At 41.8% G+C, this 26,210-nt stretch overlaps 1 protein-coding gene across 4 annotated transcripts in view; it reads right to left on the reverse strand.

Moving 5' to 3' along the window:
• MTHFS (methenyltetrahydrofolate synthetase) overlaps positions 1-26,210 on the reverse strand; it is a 296,448-nt gene that overhangs the window by 117,241 nt on the left and 152,997 nt on the right. For all 4 annotated transcript variants that reach the window (XM_074399920.1, XM_074399924.1, XM_074399923.1 and 1 more), the window contains exon 5: positions 17,959-18,022. In XM_074399920.1, coding sequence (XP_074256021.1) covers positions 17,959-18,022 — 64 coding nt within the window. The remainder of the gene's footprint in view (positions 1-17,958; positions 18,023-26,210) is intronic.

The raw sequence follows: 26,210 nt of genomic DNA on the forward strand, positions 1-26,210 counted from the left end.
GACGTTTCTTTGCATTTTGCTCAGGCTTACGTGGGCACTGTCATCCACACCTTTTCCTTGCTGCTGTTTAGTACAGATGAGTTCTCTCTGGCACCATGTTCACCTTAATATTACATCTGTTTATCTTCCCTTTCCAGCTATAGTTTGAGGACTCAGAGTAATGTGTCCTATTATTTCTATAACCATAGAATTTGGAAAGAGAGGGAGAAAGAGAGAGCTCTTCCTTCAAAGAATATATAAAATGTCCTGGGTTTGTCACCCTTAATTTAGTATGCTCTATTAGATCCCCAAGTTCAGCAAAGAGACCGGAAAAAATGAATATTCCTGTTTGTTTTTTTTTCTATGCATTAGATGCCATCCTAGGATGCTGCAATCACTGAAACTGATGCTTTTTCTCTTGAGGATTTTCTTTTATGTTTCCTCCAAGTAGCTCACTCACCTCCTTAGTGTATTACTTCTGAAATTTGGGATCTAACTGGAAATTCTCAAGATGGGTTGGCAAGTCCATCTTCTTTCCCCAGTAAAGCTTTGAGGTGGGGTAGAGGCTATGTCAAGTCCCACATGGAATCTTCCCAGTAAAGTTTATTTCCTTCTTAGGATCCCATTTTTAAAGTTAGGACGTGAAATGGTATCCCTTCCAGCTTTCCTTTTTGTTATTTTACTGTTTTTTATTTATGTAATCAGGTATTAGGAAATTTCTATGACCTGGATTCATCCTGCTATCTTTACCAAAAACTTGACTAATACTTTATGATCTTAAATAAATATATCTTGAAACAAATGTTTGCTTTTCCCCCAGAATAGAATATTTTCATTTCATCATAAAAGCCTTGCACATGTATGGCATCAAACTACTGAGATTCAACTATAAGACAAGTCTTACGGTTTGTTTCATTTTTTGTATGTCTATTCTAGGGACTAAGTATCACCTGAAAAAACAGTCTTCAGAAGCTGTTAGCAGTTTCAGACTAGGAGACTTCTAGAATTTTCCTCCTTTTTGTATGGTTATATTGATAAAGATATTTTAGCGTTAAAATAGTTTCTGGATGTAGTCTCCCTACAATCTAAGAATAGAAGTTGATCCTTGAAAATCGGACTTATAAAGAGAAATAAAGTTTTTTTTAATCACATACAGGAACCTTAACTTTTACATTTTTGTGTAGAATGAATACACAAAAAAACAACTCAAAAGAAAATGTTCCCAATACGTATATTTTAAGTGAGTTTCTCCCCTTGGAAGTCACCTCTGAGGAGATATTTTTTAAAACATAGCTTCTACAGTGTTCTTCCCAACAGCTAAGTTGAGACTTGATTCATGCTTCCGATTTTGCTCTTTGGGATGGGAGAAGGGGGAGTAGAAATGATGAGTAATTGCAAAAGAACTACTTCCGTGAAGCCACAGCAGGCGGAAGGAAAAAGCAGATGCCTTCTGATTCACTTTGAGGAGGAGATTTGCTCATCTTCCTTCCTTGGTTTCTGTTTTTGCCTTGTGTCTGTCATTTGGCCCCCAACCCAGATATGTTTTTACATTCATTTTATGTTTAGAAAAGATATATCCAATCAAAAATTTAAGCTGCTCTTGACATTAGTAAAGCTGATGAAGATAAAAAAGGAAAATCTAGTGTCTTAGTTTTGGGCTATAATAACAGCACAGGGCACACTGTATTATCAGGATCAGGGCTCAGTGTGTGATCAGGACTGGGGCTCAGTATGGACCAGGGTCAGGTCTGAGCGTGTGATCAGGACTGGAGTTCAGTACGGACCTGGGTCAGGGCTCAGTGTGTGACCAGGACTGGGGCTCAGTATGGACCAGGATCAGAGCTCAGTGTGTGATCAGGACTGGGGCTCAGTATGGACCAAGGTCAGGGCTCAGCATGTGATCAGGACTGGGGCTCAGTATGGATCAGGGTCAGTGCTCAGCATGTGATCAGGACTGGGGCTCAGTATGGACCAGGATCAGGGCTCAGTGTGTGATCAGGACTGGGGCTCAGTACGGACCAAGGTCAGGGCTCAGCATGTGATCAGGACTGGGGCTCAGTATGGATCAGGGTCAAGGCTCAGTGTGTGTCCGTGGTTGGAGCCCAGTCTGTGATTATGACTAGAGTTCCATCTGCAGCTGCTGTCGTAAGTTAATGTTTTCAGGTCCTTGACTTCCCCTTAGAGCAAGATCACAAGGGCTCAGGGACTGCCTGCTGAGAACAAAGTAAGGCAATCCTTAAGAGAATGAGCTGGGGCATAAGACAGGCTGGTTCAAATCCTGACTCACTACTTGCCAATCCTCACCTTGGGCAATGTCCTGAGCCTCTAAACCCTGCATTGCTCACCTGTAAATGAAAATAAGAGGATGCACCTATCTTAGATTATTTGCACTTCCATAGCAGAACACCTGAGACTGAATAACTTATGAAGAACAGAAATTTGTTTTCTCAGAGTTCTGGAGGTTGGGAAAGTCAAGATCAAGGGCCGACATCTGGTGTGGGCTTTCTTACTGCATCCTCACACGGCAGAAAGCAGAACGGGGGAGAGGGCTAACTCCCTTCGTCAAGGGCAGCTGATAATCTCATTTACGAGGAAGAAACACTCATGGGCTGGTCACTTCCTAAAGGCCTCGTCTTTTAACACTGCCATGCTAGAAACACCTGAATGTGAGCGAGGACGGAGTCAAACCACAGCATCTAGGTATGTCGGCTTATCCACTCCCAAGGCTTCCATGCCAGGGACTTGTTGTGTCTTTAAGCCACATCTCTCTCCCGAGCTCCAACACCTGTTCAACCTCTCCATGCAGAGGGGTCTCAAACTCAGCACGTCACAAACCAACCTCAGCTTTGGCCACACTCACACTCATCAAACTACCCCAGATCTCTCTGTCTCTCAGTGGGGGGGCATCACCTATGCCCACCAGAAACACAGGAATTGGTCTTGTCCCTTCCTTCCTCCTCCGCAAGTCCAGTCAGGAAACAGGTTACGTAATTCGACTTCTAAAACATCTCCCAGGAGCATCCCTTTCTATCACTGTTGCTACTGCCACGCTTCCGGCCTCTTCATCTCTTGTCTAAAAGATCACAGCATTCCAGTTAGTCCTGTGGTAGATGGTGTTTACCAAGGCAGCTGTGTCAGTATCTCCAACCCCCATGTCTTACATGATATGACCTTGCCTCCTCCCTACCAAGAAGGGGAGTCTATTTCCCTTCTTCTTGAGTCTGAGCTGGCCCCGTGACCTATTTCAACCCACAAAAGCAGCACGGTTGTAAAAGTAATTTCCAAGGCTGGCCTTAAGAGATTTTTGCCTTTTCCACTTGGAACGCTAAGCCAGCCCCCGTATAAGAAGTTCCGCCGCCCCAAACCACCATTCCATGAAGAATCCTAAGCAACTCCCTTCCCGCCGCTGGAGAGAGGCTACGTGGAAGAGCACTGGGGTGTCAGGCAGAAGGATGGAGCTTTCTCAGACATTCCAGTCCAGCCCAATCACCAGCTGAGCCACAGCCAAACCACGTAGAACTTCCCAGCCTTACCCTGCCTGGATCCCTCACCCATGGCAAGTGAGGAGCAAATAAAATGTTATTGTATGAAGCCACTACATTCTGGGGTAATTTGTTACACAGCAATTGATAGCTAAGACAATGCCTCTGTCTCTGGTCCTACCACTGTAGGCCCTTGCCATCTTGCCACCAGCACTGTGTTCCTGAAATCTGCTGGGACCATGCCACCGTCTTTGCTACGGAATCCATGCCAAGTTCCTTAACCCTTTGCTAGATATCCTTCGTCGCCAACCCCCTTCTCTCCTGCCCATGTTCAGCTTTTTTCACTCCTGCCTTTCCCAGTTCCCTCAGTGCCCCAGACATTCATCGTCCCCTGGGCTGTACCATGTGATCCTATATCCTGGGCATAGTCTTCGTTCATCCAAACTGTGCCTGGTATAAAACCCAATGCCTCTGAAGTCTTAGAGGACCATAGCTCTCACCCACACAGCCCCTCTGCTAGCGCCCCCTGGTCTCCTGTCCCTTTCCTAGACCTGGCCACACGCTGCAGTCACTAGGATACACTGTTAACAATACACATTTCTCAACTTCTTCTCAACAATACACATTTCTCAACCTCATCCTGTGGATGAGGCCTACAAATATGGATTTTTGAGGCACCTCAAGAGTTACACACATAGCCCAGCAGAAGCTGGTATTAGGGCTGACTTTGTATCGTAATTATTTGTCTGCCTTCACCACTAGGCTGCCGTTCCCAGAGGGCAGTCACTGCTCAGTCATCTCTGTGTCCGTGGGTTTAGCCTCCTCGCCTGTGGAGTACAGGAATGAAGGAGTGGCTTTCAGGAGGTCTGTAATGCAAGTCAGAAAGGCCAGGAGATCAATGTCCTTCCTGAAGGAAAAGAAACCAAAGAAGCCAGAAGCCAGCCCTCAGTCCTTGTGCCCATCACCTCAGCTCAGCACAGGACTTCACGTTCTTGTTCCTTTAGTGAGCTCCCGGGTACAGACACTGCATCTGATTCACCTATCCCAGAACCTGGTCTAGTGCTTGGAATATAACAACTGCCATAAAATTAATGGAATGAATGAAAGTTTCTTGTAAGCCCAGAGGAAACAGATCAGTTCTGATGGAGACCTCTCCTATGGCTGGTTTCAGGCCATGTCCCTCAGGCTTGGTCTTGGTAACACTGATCTCAGCTGTTCACAGGCATTCCCTCCCACACTTCATCCAGTTCTGAAAGGGCTGGATGCCAGTTAAGTGTCCGCCCTGCATAAAAGATCTGCCTACAGCTACCTATGAATTCTCGTTCAATTTTCACTCACAAAATGCTTCTGGATATCTCTGTGTCTGAGGGTGCTGTGTCATTATATCAAATCCCATGACTCTATCCGGAAAGGTTTATTGGCTGCTGTTTATTTCTACTGCTGGGTTCACCCTGAGTAGGCAAGAGAACAGTTCAAAAGAACAGTTACTGATTTATTAAGGATGGAATGAGAAAAATAGAAGCATTAACGACACAAAATCAGCTGAAAGGGAAATCAAGTGACGTTTCCTGACCAAGACATACTCTCTTTGGCACTAAATATTCAAAAGGTAGTTAAATTTGGTATCAATTGGCTAACTATTTCTTGACACCAGATTTTGTATATTGTTACTCATCTTTACAGATTTTCTGTTGGAAAAAAAATGTTTTTCTCAGAGATGTGTTTCTGGAGAACAATGAGAATGACAGAACTTTCAAGTATGCAGAAGCATTTTCATATTTTAACAAAGAGACCCAGAGTTTAAACTGCAGTCAGCCCTAGAGGGAGCTATGTCAATTTGGCTCAAGCCTATAATCCCAGCACTTTGGGAGGCCGAGGCGGGTGGATCACGAAGTCAAGAGATCAAGACTATCCTGGTCAACATGGTGAAACCCCGTCTCTACTAAAAATACAAAAAAATTAGCTGGGCGTGGTGGTGTGTGCCTGTAATGCTACTCAGGAGGCTGAGGCAGGAGAATTGCCTGAACTCAGGAGGCGGAGGTTGCGGTAAGCCGAGATCGCGCCATTGCACTCCGGCCTGGGTAACAAGAGCGAAACTCCATCTCAAAATAAATAAATAAATAAATATAAATAAAAATAAAAATAAAGTAGTCCCTGATGCCTTAAGGCCCTGAAAATGTTACATGCACTAGCTAGCAAGCAAACATGACCACCCCTCTTCCTTTGATTTATCTACCAAGAGTGAACCAAAAGCCTGCCAGCCAGTGACGTTCATTAATTCAGAGCTTCCCTGCAGAGACTCATTCTTGCTTTTCTGTAGCAGGGACTCCCAGGATTTCCTGTCAAGTGGGACACAGCCTTGTCCCTGCAGCTGCAGACTTCTCGGAGAAGCCTGTTTTTCCCAGTGACATCACACCTCAATCAGCCCAACTGTAGCACAAACAACTTTAATCTCGTAAAGTTTTCACTTCTCTTGAATCTGAGGGTCAACTCTCAGATTCAGCCCTTGAATAGCTGTGCAAGAACGAAGCTGATGTGAATAGCACGCACTTGGTTTCTATCTAATTGCATTTATTTAAAGTATGTGTTTGAGAAGCTGTCAAATGCCAGGCACAGATCTAAATGGTGAGGATACAGAAAGTAAGCAAAACAGACCACGTGCCTGCCTTCATAAAGCTGACATCCTTTGTGGAGAAAGACAGACCATAAATAAGTCGGCAAAGAAATATGCTAACTTCAGATGGTGAATTGTGCTGTGAAGAAGAAAAAACAGAGTAATACGATAAAGAGAAGGGAGTGTCTCTGAAGGTGTGATATTTGAACTGTGACCTGAATGTTGAAGAGAAGCCAGCTGTACAGAAATCCGGAGGAAAAACACAGACTGGAAAATGCAAAGGTCCTGTGTCTAGAACAAACTTGGAAGATCTGAGTGTTTGTGAAACAGAAAATAATAAGAACAAATTATTATGTAAATATATTACGTGTTATTATGTAAGTATATTTATTTATGAATATATTATGCTCTATTAAATAATATATATCATCACAATACATTTGTTATTGTGATAGAAACATATTATTACATACATGTAATGTGTGAGCAGCATCATGCAGGGGGAAGTGCAGAGGGGTGTTCCCCTGTAGTGGGTAAAATGGTGAGGTTAAGTAACCATACATGGATAAGCTATACAATATCTTTATCTCTCCACTCAATTTAGAATCTCCAGTACATGTGTATTACTTGGAATGCCATGTATAAGACGAGGTGTTTATTCATTTCACATTTATTCATACTTATTTATGCTAGATGGACTCTAAGGCTAGAAGAGGGATCAACTAACTTTATCTGTAAAGCTCCCAAGAGTGAATATTTTAGGCACTGCCGGCCACATAGACTCTCTCTCACATACTGTTTTGTTCTTGCCATACTCTAAAAATGTAGTCACGCTCTTAGTGTAAGGGCTGTATACAAACAGGCTGCGGATTCGGTTTCACCTGTGGGCTATAATTTGCCAACTCCTGGACTTAAGGTGAACAAGACGTGTCCCTACCTTAAAAATGCTCTAAATCTAATAGGGAAGAAGATAAAATTATAATACAGAGTCATCGAGATGACTTCACAGCAGAATGAAAGGAAGGGAACGTCCTGTGTTGTAACAAGGATGGGCACTTAACCCTATATTGAAAAGCCAAAGCATGCTCCCTGCAGGAAGTGCCATCTAAGGTAATGAGTAGAAGCTGGCCAGGGGAAGAGGGGAAGGCAAATGTTTCAGGTTGAAGGACAGCATTGGCAAAGGCCTGGAAACAAAAAAGATCACAGGACAAATTCTGGGAACTGCAGAGCTCTTCGTTATCTTTAGAATCAAGGACTATAAACTCCAGTTTCTATAGAGGCCGGGTGGGTACAAATCGCAGAGCACATAAAGCAGGCTATGGAGGGAGCCGCAGCTCAGCAAGAACACCGCTCATCTTGGTGCCAGTGGCCGGGACACAATAGGAGGTGATGGAGACCATGCCCTAAGGGGCAGCTGGTGCCTAGCTTCTGCCCACTGGGGATGTGGCCCAATGTTAGCAAATCTGATTTTTTGGAAGATAGAAGATGTTGATATCTTTGATAGTTTTGAAGTTTAAATATCTTTGAAATATTCCCTATTAGCACTCGCCTGTAGTCCCAAACAGTTAGGAGAATTAAGTGGGAGGATCACTTGAGCCCAGGAGTTTTGAGGTGGAAGTGAGCCATGATCATGCCATTGAACAGCAGTCTGGGTGACAGAATGAGACTCTGTCTCTAAAAAATTACACACACACACACACACACACACACACACACACACACATATATATACACATATTTTTTCAAACAATGGTTACATATTTTTATTCATTTTAACTACTGTGAAGGTAAATATTTTGCAGGTCTTAAAAAACATGTCTTGCATGCCAGCTTTGGCTCCTGGTCTCTGGTTTACAGCCTCTGGGCTTATTCACAAAGGACCAGAGATGAGACTAAAGGGGTCAGTCAGGGTCATGTATACTGGCTGATAAACAAAAGGAACTGGAAGAGGAAGAAGGAGGAGGAAGAGGAAGAAGACCAGAGGAGAAAAGAAAAAGGGAAAACTGGCCACTTCTCAGAGCTGAGGTATAATTTGATGCTATGGTGCACTGCGTATTTTTTAAGAGAGAAGTCATGTGGCTCAGCTCAAGCTGTGAAAGTAGAACGTCTTTTTTTTTTTTAACCAAATGAGTCTGTTCATTCATTCCTTCATTCGCAAATATTTACTGTGCACCAACCGTGTGCCAGCTCCCTTCTAGGCATTCAGTGTGTATTGGTGAACAAAACAGGCAAGGATCCTTGCCCTCAAAGAATTTCTGTTCCAGGGAGTGTGAGGTGGTGGAGGAAGACAAACTCGTTAAACATAAATACATAAATCAGTGTTTTAGGAGATGATAGGTTCCACAGGGGGAATAAGGGAGTGTATGAAGGACAGAGAGGAGGCGGAGAGGAACATGTAGCTGCAACTTTAAATAGACTTTAAACAGACAGGCCTCCTGGGGTACAGACTTGCAGATGAGGGAGCTGGGCACGCAGATACATGGATCATCATTACAGCACAGGGAACAGCCAGTGCAAAGGCCCTGAGGACTGAGTGTGCCTGGTGTGTTGAAAGACCTACTAGAGAATAAACAGGGGGAGGGCAATAATAGCAGCAGTAACATTGGAAGGCAGAAAAGATAGCATTGGTTAACTCCTGCAGCTGTGTATGTATCAGTGGGAAGAAGAAAACCTCCATCACCCACAAAGACCTCTTTATAAAGATGCTGCCTCCAGCTACTGTTCCAAGGAGGCTATCAGCTTTCAGGCAGGCTCCAGGGCACTCTAGCCTGAGTCTGACACCTCAGAATCCTAGATTACCAGACCAATCATTGGTTTTGTTTTGTTTTTTTTTTTTTTTGAGGTGGAGTTTCGCTCTTGTTACCCAGGCTGGAGTGCAATGGCGCAATCTCAGCTCACTGCAACCTCCACCTCCTGGGTTCAGGCAACTCTCCTGCCTCAGCCTCCTGAGTAGCTGGGATTACAGGCACGCGCCACCATGCCCAGCTCATTTTTTGTATTTTTAGTAGAGATGGAGTTTCACCATGTTGACCAGGATGGTCTCGATCTCTTGACCTCGTGATCCACCTGCCTCGGCCTCCTAAAGCAATCATTGGTCTTCAAACTAGGGAAGGCACATCTCTAGGGGTTGGTGGAGACATTCTAAGGGATACCTGAACCCTGATGACCTTAAGGGAATCATCGCCCAAGCACTGAGCCTCTATGTAATCTGTATTAAAGCTGATCTGCCAAAGAATGACCCCCTTGCTCACCAACCCTTTGTCCATTTGACAAAAGAAAGGTAAAAGCACGCCCCTCCTCATTCTCACTACGAGGCATTGCTGAGGATGTAAAAGCCCTCAGAGTCCAGCAGAGGAAAACCCCTCAGCGTGTCACTGCAGCATCAGATCCTTGGGGCTCCTGGCTTTCCTGCTTACTTACTTTCCTGTCGGGGTGCAGGAGCGTTAAGCAAGCAGACTCCGTGGGATGTTTTGAATTAGGTAAGAGTAGAGAGCAGTAGCGCGAGTCATAACAATTTTTGTTTAAAGACTTTGCCTCTCCTGTCCCCGGGCTATTGTCAAAGAACACATTGCTCGTAAGGGAGAATCTTGTTAGAGCAAAATAGACAATGCAGGCAGACAGAGGGGATTTTACTATCCGCCTCTTCCACATAGTTAAACATAGGCAATCCCCCGGCAAGGTGGATACCAGCTACAACTCCACCTGCCAGCCACCACGCTTTCATGAACTCCACAGTGTTACTTGGTACTGATTAAGGAATCAGCTTTTGTGGAGAGAATATTCACAAGGCCTGAGTCAGGAAGGGGAGAGGGGTCAGGCTCTCAGGCTCCTGTGGGCTGAGGTCTGGGAGCTCACAAAGCCCACAAAGCCCATGTCTGCCCTCCAGGGGAGGAGCTGTGCCTGGGACTCAGTCATTTTATAGCACATCCATAGGAAAGCAGCCTTGCCCATGGGGCACTGGTTGTTTAGGGCTCAGCATTTGGCTCTGTTATGCCAGCTGTTTACTGGGGTCGTCTGGCCTGCAAGCTGGCCAGCACCTGGGGCCTCGGGAAAGTCCAGCTCTGCCTACCTGGGAAGGAAGCCACCAATCCCCATACCTCCCCAGGGACTAAACAGCAGGAACGGGGAACATCCCTTTCTGTTTCTTTGCTCATTCCAGCTTTCTCCTTCCCAATAACGCTCCTAAACCCATATCATGAGACACTGTGGAATTTGTTTGGAGCCCTGTTACACTAGAAGTGGTGACCCCAAAGAGACCCAACAATCCCTTGCAGGTGAACACTGCAGGGAGAAATCCTGCATGCTGAGGTTATGGCCTTTTGGAAGGAGCAGAAAAGCAAAGGAGGCTACTCCAGCGATGGGACCTGTGCCCCATGGAGTAAAAGATGTCACTGGGTGGCCAGCAGTCAGGCTTGGCTGGACCACTCTGAATGGAGCATGACATTGGAAGAATAAGTGATTAGGTGGCTTTCCTGTCTCAAGGTGAACACAGCCCTGGAGGGGAAGTCACCCAGCACTAAGGGAATGGTGGCTGGGGGCTGCGTGGTCTGTCCGAAGGCACCAATGTCCTCCCACCCCACTGTGGGTGATGAGTCTCTAGGAATCCCCTCTGAGATTGCCAGCAGGGTTGCAGCAGTCTAACACCTTAGAAATCACCCAGGAGTTTGGGGAGGTCTGGTATAGATAGGGACGTAACAACACCTAAAAAATCAGGGTTCCCTGTCACTCAGTCAAACCAGCACCACAGGAGGAACGGCTGGATCTCGATATGAGTTTGCATCCACAGAGTCAGGTAAATATGCAGACAGGCAGGTAATAGGGAGGGGTGACCCAGGGCCCTGCTGCAGAGCACATGGCTGGACTGATCCCAGGAGGGGTGGGGGACACTTATGCCCTCTGGAACTAGATGTCCAGGAGCAAAGAGGCCTCCAAAACGCTGAGTCCTCTGGGAGACAGCCTGCGGAGCTAAAGGAATCCCTTTCTGGAATGGAAGGGTGGAAGGGAGGAAGAATGGGTTCTAGGCTTTGGGCCAAGTTTGTGAAGAATTAGCCAGCCACTGAGTCCCAAACCGGACTCAGAAAGTTCAAAATGAAGTGAACAGAGTTAGATGGAACTGGAAAAATTAAAGCAATTGTTGAGGAAAGAAAATATTCAGAAGATATTCAAGGAGCAGGAGGAAATAATGCAGAGAATTGGGTGAGGAGCTTCTGGAGGGGAGGACCCACCTTTCCCTAGAGGTCAGGGTCCATCTTCTACACCCACCTTGCTCAGAGCTGCTCACAGACATTGTGGACAGCATCTGGCACCCCCCCCCCATCAGGTACTGAGGGTCCCTCTCCCCTGCTCATTCAGATGTGGGGCACTGGGGCTCGGTTCCAGTTCCCGTCACCTTCACCCAAGGAAGGCATTACACTAAAAATCAGGGGAACCCCAGATATTCAAATGTTCAGTATTTTTCACCCCATTAGCCAAAGAGAAACTTACAGCATAACTTCCAGACTGATGCATTTTTTAGCAATTGGATATCATTCTCTTTCATTTACCATATAAGGAAAGTCTGATCATGCTGTTTCATAAAATTGATGGAGTCATTTCTCATCTTTGTATTTGACTCTTGTTTAATTATTCTCCAGAGCAGCAAAACAATGCCTGATACATGCACACATCCATATTTACCAGATCTAGTTTGCAAAAGTTCTTTGACACAAGCATAACAGTGCCCTATTACATATTCAGAACAGAGGAGCAGCATATGGATTTATGATCTTGTTTTTACTAACACTGTGAAATGAATAAATCACATTAGTGCTGCATTATTTTAATCTTGACTTGATTGATTTCATTATCTATCCTACAAGATGGGTTCCATCATTTTTTGCCAGTAGTATTTATAGTAGCCCTTGAAATGTGTATTAACATGTTTGGTGGAACTGAAAAACATCAGATTTTTATCTTAAGAGAAGTAAGAATTATTTGGCTGATCGGTTTTACAGTGAGGATTGACTTTGCCAAATAGATTATATGGAAGTTATTTTTCACATATTCAATAAGCCAAACGTATAGTTCCAAGATTTTCATGAGAATACATTCAAAGCACATGATGTCAGAAAAGCACTATACGAAAAATATTGTCTCAGCAGAAGCGGAAAGAAATTAATAACACATTGATCTTTTCCAACAATTTAAAAAAATACGCCCAGTTAAACAGGGTGCCTCTAAGTGAAAATAGCTGGAATTATTAACAGTTAATTGACAGTCTTGTAAAACCTTTTTTTGTAAAGCCCTTTTTTATATACCTCCCAGGAACTGAAATAGTGAATCAGGCTCTAAGGAATGAACAACAGATCCTGTTCCAAGTCAGGTGGTTCCCAACTCTTTGCTCTTAACAAAATTGAAAATAATCTTGATTATAAATCAGTGTATAATTTTCAACAAATAAAAGGTAGTCAAACAATCAGGTGACAGTGACATAGCAAACATTTCCATTGTACTTTTTTATGTGAACATATTTTCTCAGTGCTTACACCCATAAAAAGGAGAATAGTGATAATACCGATGTTGGGCTCTGCTTCCTTGCATAAATGTCATATTCCTACAGAGGCATATGAAATCATTAGGAAAATACCACATCATCTCATTAACAAGTGTATTTCCAATAAAAATTACTTATATTTAATACAGTTATGTATCACTTAATGCCAAGGATGTGTTCTGAGAAAGGCATTATTGGGGATTTTGTTGTCGTGTGGACATCACAGATTGTAGTTACACAAACCTAGATGTATAGGCTGCTACACACCTAGGCTACATGGTATAGCCTATCACTCCTAGGCTACAAACCTGCACTACATGGCAGTGGACTGAATACTGCGGGCTATTGCAACATAATGGTAAATTTTTGTACATTTAAACATTGAAAAAGTATGGTAAAAATACGGTATAAAAGGTTTTTAAATAGTACACCTCTCTAGGGCACTTCCCATGAATGGCATTTGCAGGACCAGAAGTTGCTCTGGGTGATTCAATGAGTAGTTAGTGAATGTGAAGGCCTAGGCCTAGGACATTTCTTTTTTTTTTTTGCCTTTTCCTTTTTTTTTTTTTTTTTTTTGGAGACAGGGTCTCATTTTGTTGCCCAAGCTGGAGTGCAGTGGTGCTATCTTGCCTCACTGCAACCTCTGCCTCCTGGGTTCAAGCAATTCTCCTGCCTCAGTTTCCCAAGTAGCTGGAATTACAGGCATGCACCACCACACCTGGCTAATCTTTTGTATTTTTTTCTTTTTTAGTAGAGATGGGGTTTCACTATATTGGGCAGGCTGGCCTTGAACTCTTGACCTTGTGATCCACCTGCTTCAGCCTCCCAAAGTGCTGGAATTACAGGCATAAGCCACCGTGCCCGCCCTGCCTAGGACATTTCTGTACATTGCTGCAGAATTTATAAGCATTGTACACTTAGGCTTCACTACATCTATTTTAAAATCTGTTTTATCTTCAATAATAAGTTAACCTTAGAACACTGTATGTAACTTTTTTACTTTATGAACTTTTAAATTTTTTCAACTTTTTGACTCTTTTGTAATAACAGCTTAAAACATGCATTGTACAGCTGTACAAAACATTCTCTTTGTTTCTTAATGCTCTTTTTTATTTACTTTAATATATATATTTTATTGCATCATTTTTTAAGACAGAGTCTCACTCTGTCACGCAGGCTGGAGAATGCAGTGGAACGATCACCTCACTGCAACCTCCGCCTGCCAGGTTCAAGAAATTCTCCTACCTCAGCCTCCTGAGTAGCTGGGATTACAGGTGCCTGCTACCACACCCAGCTAATTTTTGTATTTTTATTATAGATGGGGTTTTGCCAAGTTGGCCAGGCTGGTCTTGAACTCCTGACCTAATGATCCACTTTCCTTGGCCTTCAAAAGTCCTGGAATTACAGGCGTGAGCCACCACACCCGGCCAAAACATTTTCTTTCTTTATATTCTTATTCTATAAGCTTTTATTTTTAAAATTCTTTATTTGTAATTTTTTTACTTTTTAAACTCTTTTTATTAGAAACTAAGACACAAACACACATTAGCTTAGCCCTGCACCAGGTCAGGATCATCAATAACACTGTCTCCCACCTCTACAATTTGTCCCATTGGAAGGTCTTCAGGGGAAGTAACATGCATGGGGCTGTCATCTCCTGTGACAACAATGATTCCTTCTGGAATCGCTTCCGAAGGACCTGCCTGAGGCTGTTTTACAGTTAACTTTTTTTTTAATAAGTAGAAAGAGTACACTCCAAAATAGCAATAGAATGTATAGTATAAAACATACATAAACCAATAACATAGTTGTTTATTACCATTATCAAGTATTATATACTGTGCGTAATTGTGTGTGCTTTATTTTTATGCATCTGGCAGTGCAGCGGATTGCTGAAACCAGCATCATCACAAGCGCGTGAGCATGCATTGCACTACAACATCAGGATGGCTATTCACTAGGCGATGGGAACTTTTCAGCTCCATTATAATCCTGAGACCAGAGCTGTATATGCAGTCCATCGATGACTAAAATGTCATTGTGCAATGCATGATTCTAAAAATTCAATATGTTATTTCTTTTTGATCAATTATGTACCAATAATAATCGTAACAGAAGACTTTTTTAGCCCTTAAAGCCTTACAGTCACAGAAAAGAAAACAAACCTCAAAATGTGAATTTATAAGGCATAATCGCACTGTGATAAGTATGATAGAGTGATCAATAAAAAGTTTTCAAGCATAAAATATATGTGCATAGTCAGATGTGGTGGCTTACACCTGTAATCCCAGCACTTTGGGAGGCCGAGGTGGGTGAATCACGAGGTCAGGAGTTCAAGACCAGCGCCTGGCCAACATGATGAAATGCTGTTTCTACTTAAAAAAAAAAAAAAAAAAAAAAAAAAAAAAATTGAGCTGGGCATGGTGGCTCACACCTGTAATCTCAGCACTTTGGGAGGCGAAGGCAGATGGATCATTTGAGGTCAGGAGTTCAAGACCAGCCTGGCCAACATGGTGAGACCCTGTCTCTTTAAAAAATTAGCTAGGAATGATGGTGTGCACCTGTAATCCCAGCTACTCAGGAGGCTGAGGCAGGAGAACTGCTTAAACCAGGACCTGAAAGGAAGAGGTTGCAGTGAGCCGAGATCACACCACTGCACTCCAGCCTAGGTTATAGAGCAAGACTCCATCTTAATCAATCAATCAACAAATAAAATATATGTGCATTAATATAAAATCCTATGGGAAAGTAGAATATAAAATCATGGATAAAGGGAAATATAAAATCTAAAAATGTTGAAAAATCAGAGTTTGTAGATTTCTTAGCAGAGAAAGGGGGTCTCATATGAGTATGGCATTTAAATTTCATTGGATACTTCTTACATTTTAAATTCTCTCTTTAAAACTGGCAAATTTTACGACATATTAGAAATCATATCTTTTGCAACTATTTAAATAGAAGATGCAAAATATTAGATATAAACTTTAACATGTGCATAGAATCAGAGCTTTTCAAAAGTTGTTTAGAGGTACATGAACAAAAAATGTTTGAAGAACATTGTCCTACCTAGAACTTTAGAATTTGAAAGACCTTAAGATCAATCAATCCAGCCCCAGGACATTACCCCCAGCACCATTTTACAGATGAGAAAACTGAGCCCAGGGAGAAACAGAGTGAGCCTCTCACTCCTGCAACTCCAAGGCACGCAGCTGGTCAAATCCAGTGTTGGCGGAAAATTCCAGGCTTGGATCTCCCCTCCAACACTCCTTCGTACACTATGCTGAAGAGTGACAGATGTTCTCACAAGTAGTCGGCACCTATGGCAAATCCCACCCTTGCACACTTGACTGTTCCACTCCCTTTCCTTTCCCTCAGCATTTCATGCAGCTCCCTATCCAACTCTCACAGAGGGGCGACAGCTTTCAGCTCTTGCGGACATGGTCAAAATCCCTGGGGCTGCTATGACAGAAAGGACAGCCAGGAGCCTGGAAAGACAACAGGAACAGGCAGGAGGAAGAAAATAGGCGTCCATGAGGGAGGCACCAAATGAAGATGCAACGGAGACGAGACAGAGAGGAGAAAGTTGACTCTACCTGCTCCACGCCCAGCCTCACCGAGAGCTGGTTACAGCTTAGGCAAGTGTGCGGCTGGAGGCAGCTAGAGTGTCCTTAGCCATTCAGTCTCTGTCACACTCAATACCAGTACTTTGGGCTCAGGAACAGGCATGGAAGCATTACTGGAGAAGGACACTTGGGACCACAAAGATGGCAGGGCGGGAGAAAATGTCCAAGCCTGAATATTTAAAGATCAGTGGCTTTAAACTTGCAAAGGGGTAGAAATTACATGCATTGATAGCCTAGTCATGATGTTTCAGTCATTATTAAACTCGACTTTAGAATCTCAGGTGAAAAACTAAGTTGATTCGTCACCATAAAAATTAGGCTGCCCTCAGGTATTAATAGCATCCGACAATTGTATCCTGAATTTTAAGGTTTGTCTTAAATCGTAAAACAGATTAATACACATGGTATTTTTAAGTCAAAAACAACATAAAAATAAAACTTTTTCATAAGCTATTTAATAAGTCAAACCAAGCATGATATTTTAGAATAATATGTTGCTAATTTAAAACATTCATATTCATTAAAGTGAAATATAAAGACTGAAACAAAAAATGACATCACCCAAATAACTTTTGCTGACATTTTAAAAATAAAAGTAATATAGATAAGAGAAGAAAAAGAGAAAGTACTGACTGGGAGAAAAGACTTGCAAATCACACATCCGACAAGAGACTTCTACCCGCAATACAGAAACAACCCTCAAAACACAACACTAAGAAACCTAGAGTAAGTCTGGAGTTAGTTAATCATAATGAACTAATGTTGCTTTCTTGAGTTTTAACAGATATGCCAAGGTGATGAAATATGTTACCAACAGTAGAAACGGTGAGAGTTACATGGCAACTCTCTGGACTATTCCTGCAACTTTTTCTATAAATGTAAAGTTGTTCCAAAATAAAATTTATTTAGAAGCACAACAAAAGTAAACCATCAAATTTTAAAAATAGACATAAAACCTGAACACACACTTCAGCAAAGAAAAGCTATGGATGACAAGCACATCAAACAACGTTCAGGATATCAATGGAAATGGCGGAGTAAGGACCTCCGAAAATTCCCTTCTCCCTAAAGGCCACAAGACCGCTGGAAAAATTTGTCTACATCAAAATGTTAGAACTCTGGTTATTAACTAGAGACCTGCAGCAATCTGAAGAGTATTTATTTTATTATATAAAATAAGAGATGGATCTCAGTAAAAACAGTGAACTTTGTGGTATTTAACATGCCTTCTATTGAGTCATCAACCCACAATCCCAGTTCCATAGTACCCTTGAAAACCAGCAGCCTGAAATCACAGCTTTCTTTCTTTTTTTTTTTTTTTTTTTTTTTTTTTGTGAGACGGAGTTTCGCTCTTGTTACCCAGGCTGGAGTGCAATGGCGCAATCTTGGCTCACCACAACCTCCGCCTCCTGGGTTCAGGCAATTCTCCTGACTCAGCCTCCTGAGTAGCTGGGATTACAGGCACGTGCCACCATGCCCAGCTCATTTTTTGTATTTTTAGTAGAGACGGGGTTTCACCGTGTTGACCAGGATGGTCTCGATCTCTTGACCTCGTGATCTACCCACCTCGGCCTCCCAAAGTGCTGGGATTACAGGCTTGAGCCACCGTGCCTGGCCTGAAACTACAGCTTTCTAAAACAACACACTTTTAAATAAAACATGAATCAAGACATCTCAAAATAAATTTTAAAATATGTTTTGCTAAATGAAGATCAAAATACAACTTACCAAAATTTGCGTCATGCAGTGAGAGCGGTACTTGCTAGAGCATTTATAGCATTGAATGCATACACTGGAAAGGAAGAAAAAATCTAAAATCAGTATTATGAGCTTCCACTTTAAAACTGGAGAAAGAAAAGCAATGTGAACCTAAAACAAGCAGAAGAAAGTAAATAATAAAAATTAGAGCAGGAATCAATTAAATCAGAAACTATGATCAATGATCGTGTAGAAAATGCCAATAGAAAAATTAATAAAACCAAGTCTGTTTCTTCAAAAGGTCAAAAAAATTAACAAACCTCTAGCTAGGAAAACCAACATAAAATGAGAGAACACATAAATTATTAATATCAACAATAAAAGAGAAGTCATCGCTTCTTATGCCAGGGATATTAAAAGGATGATAAAGGAATATTATAAGCAACCCTATACCCGTGCATTTAATAGCAAAGATAAAATGCAATAAATCTTTGAAACATACAAACAGACAAACATACAAAAAGAAATACATGATTGTAATGGACTTATATCTATTTTTAAAGTACAATCAATAATTAACCTTCCAAAATAGAAAGCACCAGGCCAATATGGTTTCACTGCTTATTGTTACCAAGCATTTAGGGAAGAAATCGTACTATTTCTCTACAACCACTTCCAGAAGCAGAGGGAACACTTTATAACTCTTTTTATGAGGCCAGTGTTACCTTATTACCAAAACCAGACAAAAACATTACAAGAAGAAATAATGCAATCGGTTATCCCTCATGAACATAGATACAAAACGCTCAACAAAATATTAGCAAATTGAAACAACAATGTATAAAAGTAATTATATACCGTGACCAAGAAGATTTACTTGAAATATGCAAGGCTAGTTCAACATTCAAAAATCTATTACCATAAGCCATCACATCAACGGACGGGGAAAAGAAAAATCCAAGGAAGAAAAATCACATGATCAAATCAATGCATGCAGAAAAAAAAAAAAAAATTGACAAAATCCAGCAGCCATTTAGGATTTAAAACTCCCAGCAAACTCAGAATAAAGGGGAACTTTCTCAACTTTATTTAAAAATCTACAGAAGATTTATAGCTAACATATTCAATGAAGAGAGACCAAACGTTTTTCCCCTCAGTGCAGGAACAGAACAAGCAGCCCTCCCTTACTCCTATTCAAGATCGTGCTGGAAGTCCTAGCTAATTAAATAAGGCAAGAAAAGACAAGAAAGCATATGAACATTGGAAAGGAAAAAAAAAAAAAAACCGTATATCACATATGACATGGTCATGTAGAAAATGCCAAAGAATTGACAAAAAAAAAAAAAAAAACCCTCCTAAACCTAACAAGCAATGATAACAAGTTTACAGGACATAAGGTAAGCATAAAAGAGTCCATCGTTTTCCCATATATCAGTAAAAGACCGTTGGGATTTGAAATTTAAAACACAGTAGTATTTATATCAGTTATAAAAGGCATCCACAAAAACCCACAGCTAACATCATCATAATGGTAACAGACTGGATGCTTTCCATCCTAAGATCAGGAAAAAGGTAAGGATGTCCATTCCACATCACTTCTATTCAACATTGTTCTACAGGTTCCACCCAGGACAAATAAGCAAGAAAAAGAAATAAAAGTCATCCAGGCTGAAAAAGAAGAAGTAAAACTATTGCTATTTGCATATGACAAATTATATATTAAAAATCCTAGAGAATCATACCAAAAAACAACAAATGAGTTTAGTGAAGTTGTAGAATACAAGAGCAATATACAAAAATTTTTTTCCATATACTTGCAATCGACAATGCAAATGAAGTGATTTTGCAATAAAAAATGCAAAACTTAAGAAAGCAACTCTTATTTATGATAGCATCAAAAAGAACAAAATACTTTGGGATAAATTTAACAAAAGTGAAAAACTTACATTCTGAAACTATTATACATTATTGAAAAACAAAGAAAAAAGAAAAGAAAGAAATGAAAAGGCATCCAATATAACACTATCAAATTGATGTCCAGATTCAAGGCAACTCCTATCAGAACCCCAGCTGACTTTGTCATAGAAATTGGTAAGCTCATTCTAAATGTTTTTTGGAATTGCCAATAACCTGGAATATCCAGAACAATTTTGAGGGAGAAGAACACTGTAGGAGGACTGACAATTTCCAATTTCAAAACTTACTACAAAGCAATAATCATCAAGACAATGTGGTACTGTACACAGACAGACATATGGCTCAATAAAGTAGAATATAGAGTCCAGAAATAAATCTCTTCATCTATAGTCAACGTATATTTGACATGCTGCTTCAGGAGGATACGTCAGTGTTTTTCTTTAACTAGCCTGGAAATTTATGAGAAAACTCCTCTTCTGATTTAAAACATGCACAAATGTGAGGCCAGGCGCGGTGGCTCAAGCCTGTAATCCCAGCACTTTGGGAGGCCAAGGCGGGTGGATCACGAGGTCGAGAGATCGAGACCATCCCAGTCAACACAGTGAAACCCCATCTCTACTAAAAATACAAAAAATTAGCTGGGCATGGTGGCACGTGCCTGTAATCCCAGCTACTCAGGAGGCGGAGGCAGGAGAATTGCCTGAACCCAGGAGGCGGAGGTTGCGGTGAGCCAAGATCGTGCCATTGCACTCCAGCCTGGGTAACAAGAGTGAAACTCTGTCTCAAAAAAAAAAAAAAAAATTAAAACACGCACAAATGTGGAATGAAGATTTAAGGAAAGCACTAATGGTCTCATTGAGAAAAGAGAATTGACTCTTGATTCAAAACAAAACTCAATATTCCATTTAAGCTGATGCCTGGATTGTGTGTCAGCTGCCTAGACTTGATTTCCTCATTCATCGTAAAGAGTATCTGGACCACATGCTTCGGACTACCCATTTCTATTTCTTTCCTTCTTCCCTCCGGATGCTGTGCCCCATGATGCATTTCTAAGATTAGGCATGGTATGTCAGAAAGGGAGGGGGCAGTACCTGTACCACAGTGGGTGTGTTTTGTTTTTGTGCTATGAATCTTACCCCATATGGACAGCAGAAGATATTAGAAACATTTTCCTTCTTTCCCTCCCTTCTCCCTTATTCCCTTCTTCCTTCTTCCCTTGCTTTTGTCCTTCCTTTTCTTCCTTTCTTCCTCTTCCTTCCTTTTATTCTTAACACAAAGTGTGTAACTTCATTCTCTTTATAAAAGACTGAAGCAATGCGAAATTACTGTATCTAGTGTAAACTGTAATACTCCCTTCCAAACACTCCTACTGTCCTCCAGAAATACCAGCCATTCACAGTTCGGTGGCTTTCCTGTTCTGCAGTCTTCATTTTCATACATTCATATGTAAATACAAATAAATTTTCAGAAAAATGGAATCAGACTCTAGTCCTGAAACCTGTTTTCTTAATAGTATGTCTGAAATTTTACTGAATCATTTCACATTAGCCTATCTCTTTTTCAAGTGCTACACTGTTACAACAGCTAATATTTTTGTAGAGATAAGTATGCTAAGGATCTATGCTAAGTGATTTACGTTATTAAATCACTTAATTCTCCAATAGCCCTATGACGTTAATAAAACTATTGTGGTTATTTTATTGAGAAAGAAATTAAGGAAATTTCTTTCCTTAATTTTTGTAACATTGGTAATTTTCCCCAAAACGCAGCAAATTACTGGTGGAGGTGAGATCCTATCCCAGATAGTCTGACATCAGAATGCCTGCTTTTAACTACTAAGCTTCATTACTCCTTTGTGATGTAAATGTTCAATAACGTATCTTAATAGCTCCCTATTAAAGAAACTTGAGATTGCTTCTCATTTTTCACCATTATGAACAATGCCGTAATTAGCATCCTCATACATGGAATCAAGTCTATCAATCTTTTCGTTTACAGCTTCTGAGTTTGTGTCTTGTGTGGGAAGGCCTCTCGAGCCCTAGGTTATAAATAATCCCTCTTCATTTTTTTCTGTAACTTTTATGGTTTGACTTTATTCGTTTTACACTTGAGTCCCTCTGGAATTTATTGTGATGTATGGCTTTAGTTAGACATATAATTTGATTGTCTTCCATATGGATAACGAATTGTCCCAACATCATTTCTGAATAGTCGTTTTCTTTTTTTGGTTGAGAAAACACTTCCCAAGAAAATCTTTTAAGATTTTAAAACAGCTTACGCTAACACATTAAAATCTACCCCTACTTAATCAACCGCAGAGAAATATAAATACAAAAGGGCTCATTAAACATGCAGGAAAAGTCTAGTTTACAGGATGGAGAAAACAAGATGAGAAACCAGGGATTTTTCCCCATGACAAATGCATTGAACAAATAATTCATAATGGAAACATTTTAGACTCGGTTCAGATCCTGGCTCTGCCCCTGAACAATAGTTGGTCTTAAATTCTCTAACTTCTGTTACTTTCCTCACCTGTAAAGGTGATGGTAGTAAGATCGGTCTTAGAAAGCTGCTGTGGGGCCAGGCGCGGTGGCTCACGCCTGTAATCCCAACACTTTGGGAGGCTGAGGCAGGTGGATCACGAGGTCAAGAGATCGAGACCATCCTGGTCAACACGGTGAAACCCCGTCTCTACTAAAAATACAAAAAATGAGCTGGGCATGGTGGCACGTGCCTGTAATCCCAGCTACTCAGGAGGCTGAGGCAGGAGAATCGCCTGAACCCAGGAGGTGGAGGTTGCGGAGGTTGCGGTGAGCCGAGATTGCGCCATTGCACTCCAGCCTGGGTAACAAGAGCGAAACTCCATCTCAAAAAAAAAAAAAGAAAGCAAGCTGCTGTGATGATGGCAGTGCCTGGTGCTCAGTAGGTGCATCAACATAGAAGGTCTAATTTTCCATTTGCTGCTAAGGAACTAAAGTGTCCGCAAAAGACTGCCCTATTCTTATTCCCAAACCTCCATAGATGCTACAATGACTGTTATTTGAGAACGTTGACTTTCATGGCACGTTGCACAATGTTCTCGGTTGGTCCCTGGCTTCCAGGGAAAGACTTCCAGAAGTAGCTGTAAAGGTAATTTTTTATTTCCTGAAAGCATGAAGAGAATTCAATTTCTTTTATTTATTTTTATGGTCTCAAGAACACTCCAAAACACTCAGAAAAAAATAGAAATTTTTGAAAGGCAAATTCTCTCTCTAATGTTGTCCTATATTCATTCTCCTCGGGTCTTGTCCTTTCTCAGTCTTTCTGTTCCACTGCCACCATCGACAACTAACCTCACCTCACCTCCAACATTGGAGAAAGGAAAACCCGACTGTCCTCAGCTGCCTGCTACGAGCTGGCGCCCGTACCTACCCGCAGTCCATTCTCCTTCCCACCTGTCCCTCCCACACTGTACCCCTACCTGATGCATCCCTGCATCCATAATCTTCTCCCTATCTCTTCAGCCTCTTCCTATGTTGGCTTCGTTTATTTGAAAAAAGATCCAAAGCATGCCTCCCATTCACCACCACCACCACCACCACCACCACCACCACATCCTCCCTGTACTCCACACGCCCCTCCAGCTTTGTCTTCTTTCCCTCCCTCGGCAGCCAACCTTCTTAATAAACGAGATGCACCCTTGCCCTGACCACTTCCTCTCCTCCCTGGAAATCTCAGCCTCCTGTGATCCGGCTACTGCCCGCCTCTCCAAATCTGCTTCACAAAGTTAGCAAGAACCTCCCTGTGCTAAAACCAATGGGAACTCCTCAGTCCTTATCTGGCTCCCTCTCTTGGCAGTCCAGACACTTCTGACTGCTTCTTCCTTCTTGAAAGACCCTCTTTTCTTGGCTTTCAAGAAAATGTAATTTTGTACTTTTCCTCCAGCCACTCTGTTCACTTCCTCCTAGTCTTCCCGAGCCTGTTTTCTGCCCGTACCTTATATATCTTCAGTGTCCTGGGCTAGGTCCTCTTCCCTTTCTCTTTACACGCATTCCTTGAGTGCTCTGGTTAACATTCATGTGCTGTTGACTTCCAAAACACAAATCCATTGTTAGCCAACAGACCTCTATGCCCAACTTCCGAACAGTTCCATCTGGCCACCCACCGTAAGCTCCCTACACACAACGTAACCCAATTAAATTTCATTATCATCTTAACCTCTGCCTTCATCATCTTTGAAAATGACCCAATACCCAAGTCATCTTTCTCTCTAGCAACCGAGACCATCTTTCCCTCATGACAAGTGATGTCGACGTGATTGATGCCCTTGAATCAATCCACTTCTCGTCAACTCCACAGGCACTGCCCTGGCTAAACAACCATCACATCTCAACTGGATTGCTGCAGCCACTTTCTCATTGGTCTCCTCACCACCATGCTTTCCTCTTTCCTGTCCAGTCTGATGCTGCAATCAGGAAAGTCTTTAAAATCTCAAATCTGATCTTTTTATGTCTTTGTGGACACCCACCAATGTTTCCTTGTTTCTAATTAAATTCAGAGTTTTTGATATGGATGTGACCTCGCATGATCTTGCCCCAGCATTTCTCTGCAGCATTATTTCCCACCATCCCCACTCCCTTCTCTTCAAACACACACACACACACACACACACACCCCACGTCCTATACTGAACACGTTTTATTTCTCCAAATGCTCCTTTGACCTGTACACTTGTTGTTCTCTCTGCCTGGAATATTCTCTTTCCAGCCCCACCAGGTCCCCAACCACCTTCTACCCAGCTCATACTTCAGATTTCAGTGTATAACTCAATTCCCCTGGGAAGCCATTCCTAGGTCCTCTCTCATGAGCCCCGGTAGCAACCTAGACCAACCTTTATCAGGACGTACTCTACCATAGTAAGTTACAAGTATGGTTATCTGTATATCCCCCTAAACAGTTTGTGAGCACAGGAACTGGGGCTTTTTGCTACTATTTTCCATGACTTGGCACGATGTTGGATTAGAGTAGATACTCAAAAATTATTTTTGAATGAGTGAATGAGACCTGTTTTTATGATACTCTACTAATACTACAACCACGGTATCTGTAGTAGTCAGGGTTTCCTAGAGGAACAGAATAGGGTGTGTGTGTGTGTGTGTGTGTGTGTGTGTGTGTAGATATATATGGGAGTTTATCAAGTTTTCATGTACGATCACAGGGTCTCACGATAGGCTGTCTGCAAGCTTGAAAAGCAAGGAGAGTCAATCCAAGTCCCAAAACTGAAGAACTGGAGTCCAATATTGGAGGGCAGGAAGCATCCAGCACGAAAGAAAGATGTAGCTGGGGAGCCTAGGCCAGTCTCTCCCTTTCACATTTTTCTGCCTGCTTTATATTCTACCACATTGAGGGTGGGTCTGCCTTCCCCAGGCCACTGACTCAAATGCTAATTTCCTTTGGCAACACCCTCACAGACACACCCAGGATCGATACTTTGTATCCTTCAATCCAATCAAGTTGACTCTCCGTATTAACCATCACAGTATCCTAACTAGACAGTTTGTCAAGGTTAAGAGGAACATATAATTAATATAGTTTATGAAAAAAACTATGAGCATTTACTGAAATAAATTATATGTAAAAATTATAACAGACGAGAGGCCATTTATAGCAAAATTTGTCTTTTAAAAATACATCACTGGGCATTGGAGGTGCATTTCACCTCCCACTAAGTAATAGATGAACATCACCAGCGTAACTCTATCCACAACTCTTCCTTGTCCCCTCTGTCCTCACCCACAGAGCCCAGGAGCCTCTCCATGTTTTTAGGGGATCTAGGCTATCTTGCTGCAATCACTGGGCCAGAGGCATCAGGGTGAGTAAAAAAAGTGGCTTCAGAACAGAGGGACTCAATGCCTCGGTTTTGTTTAGTTTTTGGTTTTTTTAGCTGCAACACACAGCATCACGTTTCTTTATATCCCAGCTGTTTTCTTTGACATACTAACCAGCAAAATCATATTTTCTTAATGCGATTCAGCTGAAATGAGGCTAACGCTTAAAAAGCATACACATGACCCCCTCTTTTTATACCCAACAGTATAAACGGACAATTGACCATTCCCGACAATACCTCCCGATGCCTTCCTCCTAGCCAGGAGCATTCAGAAAAGTTATTTTAAAATCAGTTGGTGATTACTGATTTATCATTCCACTACCTCATCAAAATCTCCGGAAATGTACAGTTTCCCTCTTCAACTTAAGCAATGAAAGAAGAAACACTGTGTAGAAAACATGGAATCACAATCGTATAGACCAGAGTTTGAGCTTTACAATTTACTTAACCTCTCTGAGATTCAGTTGACTTATCTGGAAAAAAAATGCAACATATC

The sequence above is a fragment of the Saimiri boliviensis genome, chromosome 5 (genome assembly GCF_048565385.1).
Source record: "Saimiri boliviensis isolate mSaiBol1 chromosome 5, mSaiBol1.pri, whole genome shotgun sequence".
NCBI lineage: Eukaryota > Metazoa > Chordata > Mammalia > Primates > Cebidae > Saimiri > Saimiri boliviensis.